The sequence below is a fragment of the Coptis chinensis genome, chromosome 3 (genome assembly GCF_015680905.1).
Source record: "Coptis chinensis isolate HL-2020 chromosome 3, ASM1568090v1, whole genome shotgun sequence".
Lineage (NCBI taxonomy): Eukaryota > Viridiplantae > Streptophyta > Magnoliopsida > Ranunculales > Ranunculaceae > Coptis > Coptis chinensis.
In genome coordinates this window covers 115427878-115432720 of record NC_141458.1, presented here as the reverse complement: position 1 = coordinate 115432720, position 4843 = coordinate 115427878, and the positions used below count along the sequence as shown (strand labels likewise).

The following is a 4843-nucleotide window of genomic DNA, read 5'->3' as shown; positions in this document are numbered from 1 at the left end:
TAGTCAAGTGAGTGGAGCGAACATTCTAGGCAGGAGGAGTACACGGACAAAAATGTATTTGATTGGTTTCTGTGTGTCTGTCCTCATCTCTTCTCTTTTCTTCATCCCTCATCTCATTTTCCCTCTTCAACCATTTTCAATCTCCACTCCTTCCTCTCTCTTTTCACGCCTCCCTCTCCACTCACGCCCCCACTGCTCAGCAGTATCTAGTTATTATTGATGTCTACTTGAAAAAAAAAATTGGCCTAAAATCTGTGAGATCCCCTCACACAAATGAAGCGTACGCATACTTCGTTGTCAATATTTTGGGCCTTACTCAGTGGATCTAAATTCTTATTTTGGGCCTTGTGATATATATATATTTTATTATTTATTTTTCGCATATAATATATATATGAAGATAACGGATAACCTTATCCATTGAAAAAGCAAGTTATCAAGTAACGAATTTTGGCGGCAACAAAATGTCAGCTCTTGAACGAACTTCACATTCCAGTCCAAACCTCAAATTCCAATGGAAAAAACAATCCCTTTTCAACATGTCAATCCCTCTTTTCTTCATACCCAAGTCACCAAAAATACTAAACCCTTCACTCTTCTTCATGTTCTTAAACCCTCACAAACCTCCCTCACAACCCCAACAACACTTTCTTCTATAAAATTTCACACTCTTGATGACTTCAAGAAGGTAGATTCATTACTATTAGTAAAAAAAATGCATTCCCAAGTTGTCAAAATGAGTGAAAAATGGGATTCAGATGTGGTAATGGAAAGTTTGATTGAAATGTACTTGAAATATGGTGATTTCAGATCAGCTTCAATTGTATTCTTGGTGGGGTTTTCTCGGAATCGCCTCTCGTTAAGTTTTCTTATCGAAGAGTTTGATAAAGCAGGGGTAAGTTTATATGAATTCCTTGAGATATTTGGTGAATTGTGTCATAAACAAGTGAGTTTTAACAGTAAAGTTTTTATTTTAGTTTTGAAGATATGTACAGAATTAGTTGATTTTTGGTTAGGGGTTGAAATACACGCTTGTATTGTTAAGAAAGGTTTAGATATGGATGTACATTTGATGTGTTCTTTGATGAATTTCTATGCTCATACTTGGGGTGAGGAATGTGTCGAAGGAGTATTTAACGAAATGCCAAGTCAATCAAATTTATTGTGGAACGAAGCCGTAATGATGAAGTTACGCAGTGGGGATTTGATGAAAGGTCTTTATATGTTTCGAAAGATGCAGTTATCTGGGGTGAAAGCTAACCAGTTCACAATTTCTAAGCTTCTGCAAGCGTGTGGAAAATTGGAAGCTCTTAATGAAGGCAAGCAAATTCATGGATACATTATCAGACATGCATTGGAATTGAATTCCGTGATATGCAACTCCCTCATTAACATGTATACTAAAAATGCTAAAGTTAGACCAGCTAGAAATGTTTTCGACTCAATGCAAAAACTTACATCTATATCATGGAACTCAATCATCTCAGGTTATGCTCGAAATGGTTATCTAGAAGAAGCCTGGGAACTGTTCCAAAATATGGAATTATCCGATATAAAACCAGAGTTAGTAACGTGGAATTGTCTCTTGTCAGGTCATTGCCTTCACAGGGCCTATGAGAAAGTCTTGAAAATTCTTCATAGAATGCAAAGTGTTGGTTTAAAACCTAATTCAAACTCAATCACAAGTGCTATACAAGCAATTGCTGAACAGCGCTCACTGAATTTAGGGAAGGAAATCCATGGTTATGTGATGAGGAGCGGCCTTGATTATGATGTATATGTTGGAACTTCACTTGTAGACATGTATGTGAAGAGTGGTAGCTTAACCAAGGCTCGAGCAGTTTTTGATTTGATGAATTACAAAAATGTTTATGCGTGGAATTCCTTAGTATCAGGATATGCCTTCAATGGTCTCTTTGAAGACGCATTAGAGTTGTTGACTAGGATGGAACAAGAAGATATAAGGCCTGATTTGGTCACCTGGAATGGTTTGATATTTGGGTATTCACTGTGGGGCCGTAGTAAAGAAGCTCTGCTCTTGATCCGTCAGATGAAAATGCTCGGGTTGAACCCAAATGTGGTTTCTTGGACAGCTATCATCTCAGGCTGCTCTCAAATGGAGAATTACAAGGACTCCCTAGAGTTGTTCCTCCAGATGCAGGAAGAAGGAATTGAGCCCAATTCAACCACCATATCCAGCTTACTTCGAGCCTGTGCTGGACTGTCTTTACTACAAATTGGTGAAGAGATACACTGTCGAGCTGTAAAGTTTGGTTATTATGAAGATATATATGTAGCGACATCCCTCATTGACATGTACTGTAAGTCAGGAAGTTTAAAGAAAGCATATCAGGTTTTTAGGAAGATTAAGAACAAAACAGTTGCCTCTTGGAACTCCATGATCATGGGATTTGCTATACATGGATTGGGAGAACAGGCAATTGTGCTTTTCAATGAAATATGTGAAGCAGGTCTGCAGCCAGACAGTATAACCTTCACAGCTGTCCTTTCTGGTTGTAGACATTCGGGGTTAATTGATGAAGGATGGAAGTACTTTGATAGTATGAATGAGGATTATAACATCATTCCTACCCTTGAGCATTATTCTTGCATGGTTGATCTTCTTGGGCGAGGTGGTTATCTGGATGAAGCATGGTATTTCATACAGACAATGCCATTAGAACCAGATGCTAGTGTTTGGGGTGCCCTACTCGGGTCATGTAGAATTCATAAAAACTTGGACTTGGCAGGGATTGCAGCAAAATATCTGTTCAAGTTAGAACCTTATAATTCTGCAAACTATCTGTTGATGATGAATTTGTATTCAGCTGAGAATAGATGGGAAGATGTTGAGAATCTTAAAGACTTGATGGGTGTTGTCGGTCTGAAGAGCAAACTAGGGTGGAGCTGGATACAAATTGAGCAGAGTATCCATGTTTTCTCTGCTGAAGGGAAAGTCCACTCTGATATAGGAGAAATATATTTTCATTTATATCAGTTTATATCTGAAATGAGGAAACTAGGCTATGTGCCTGATACCAGTTGCGTGTTTCAGAATATCAGTGATGAAGAGAAAGAGAAGGTTTTAATGAGTCACACTGAAAAGCTGGCAGTTACTTATGGACTAATCAAGTCGACCAGCGCTCAGCCCATCAGGGTCATACAAAATGCAAGGGTATGCGCTGACTGTCATACCACAGTAAAATACTTGTCGCGAATAAATTGTCGTGAAATATTCCTCAGGGATGGAGTTCAATTTCATCATTTTGTAGATGGAAAGTGTTCCTGCAATGACTACTGGTAGTGAGATTTAGTATCAGGTAACAATTGTACAGAAAAAGTTTCTTTCATCATATTTCAAAAGGCTAATATAGCGTACGGCATTCCATTATTGGAATATAGACCAAGTTATACACCAACTGTAGTTGCATTGTTGCAATTGTAACTTGTAAGGAATCGGGGAGAGAACCAGGAATACAATTGTACATGAAGGAGCTATAGTACATTTTCTAAAAAAATTCTTGGAGTGCAAAGGCTTGTAGATTCAGATCAGAAGTTCTTATGCTGATACTGAAAGAATGTAATAGTATTGTAGATGCAAATGTAATGTATCAGTTTTTATTTTCTGTTCTCTCCTTTTACCCTGCTTAGGTATTGATGATTCAATGTCGCTTTTGTGAGATGCATTTGGCAGATAACTACTCGTTGGTTGAGGAATTCCCTTTCCAATGTTACGGATGGCATTGATATTGGTTACTAATTCCGATTGTTGGATTGCAACAGTTACTGACCCTCACAATCGCAGGCCTTTAAGAAGTATATATGGGCATATTGCCAATCCCACCATCACCGACTCCATAGTTTCTCTTCCTAAATTAGAACCAATGCTTTTAATCTTCTTTGGACTTTTATTATAACTAAACAATTACTTATTCACCAAATACTTTTTTGCAAAATATTAGTAAAATGTAGCAGAAGTCGCAAGTCAGCAACCATTCTAAGCTACAAGCCTACAATGCAATATATGAATATTATGTTAGTAAACGTGGGTTTGGTAATTTAGGATATAATTTATTAGTCTTTAAGCATTGTCACACCATGCGGAATTTCAACCATAAAGGGTTCGATGTGGTTTCTGCTTCTTCAAATGCCAACTCAAAGTGTTGAAGCAGACTTAAGATTCTCATCTGAACCATTGGCTTATCTGGCGTAGTTAACCTACCCAGAAAAACATTATTGCTGAAGATAGAGTTAGACTATCACTATTTTATAGGATTTATTGAAATTCAATACCTGCCCTGACCAATATTTAACCAAAATGTATAAAACTAATGAGAAAGCCAAATTAGAATGAGTTGAAAATAGGTCGAATTTATCCAAAGTGACCCTTAACATTTTTTTTTTCTTTCAACCGTACAACTGTTTTAAATCATCTGTACTGATTTGTGGTCCAGTTCTACAGTGAAAATCAAAAGCACCACTATTTTATAGGATTTATTGAAATTCAATACCTGCCCTGGCCAATATTTAACCAAAATGTATAAAACTAATGAGGAAACCAAATTAGAATGAGTTGATAATAGGTCGAATTTATCCAAAGTGACCCTTAACATTTTTTTTTACAACCGTACAACTGTTTTAAATCATCTGTACTGATTTGTGGTCCAGTTCTACAGTGAAAATCAAAAGTTTCACATGTTTTTTTCTTTTGATCTTGTGTATCAACATGAAAATGTTATCCGACTGTTGAATTTTGAGGCAATCTTCTTTTAGGCAGGGAACTTCTTGTCTTGAGGCTAGACATTTGCACCCGTCTGGTGAAACCAGCAATCTGCTGTGACTG

The 4843-nt window shown here is 37.1% G+C and overlaps 1 protein-coding gene across 1 annotated transcript; it reads left to right on the top strand.

The window, feature by feature from the left end:
• The first annotated feature begins 415 nt into the window (after positions 1–415).
• LOC147513294 (pentatricopeptide (PPR) repeat-containing protein) lies at positions 416–3626 on the top strand. Its single transcript, XM_086596320.1, has one exon. The coding sequence runs from the start codon at positions 515–517 to the stop codon at positions 3302–3304; it is 2790 nt and encodes a 929-aa protein (XP_086452446.1). The 5' UTR covers positions 416–514; the 3' UTR covers positions 3305–3626.
• The last annotated feature ends 1217 nt before the right edge of the window (positions 3627–4843 follow it).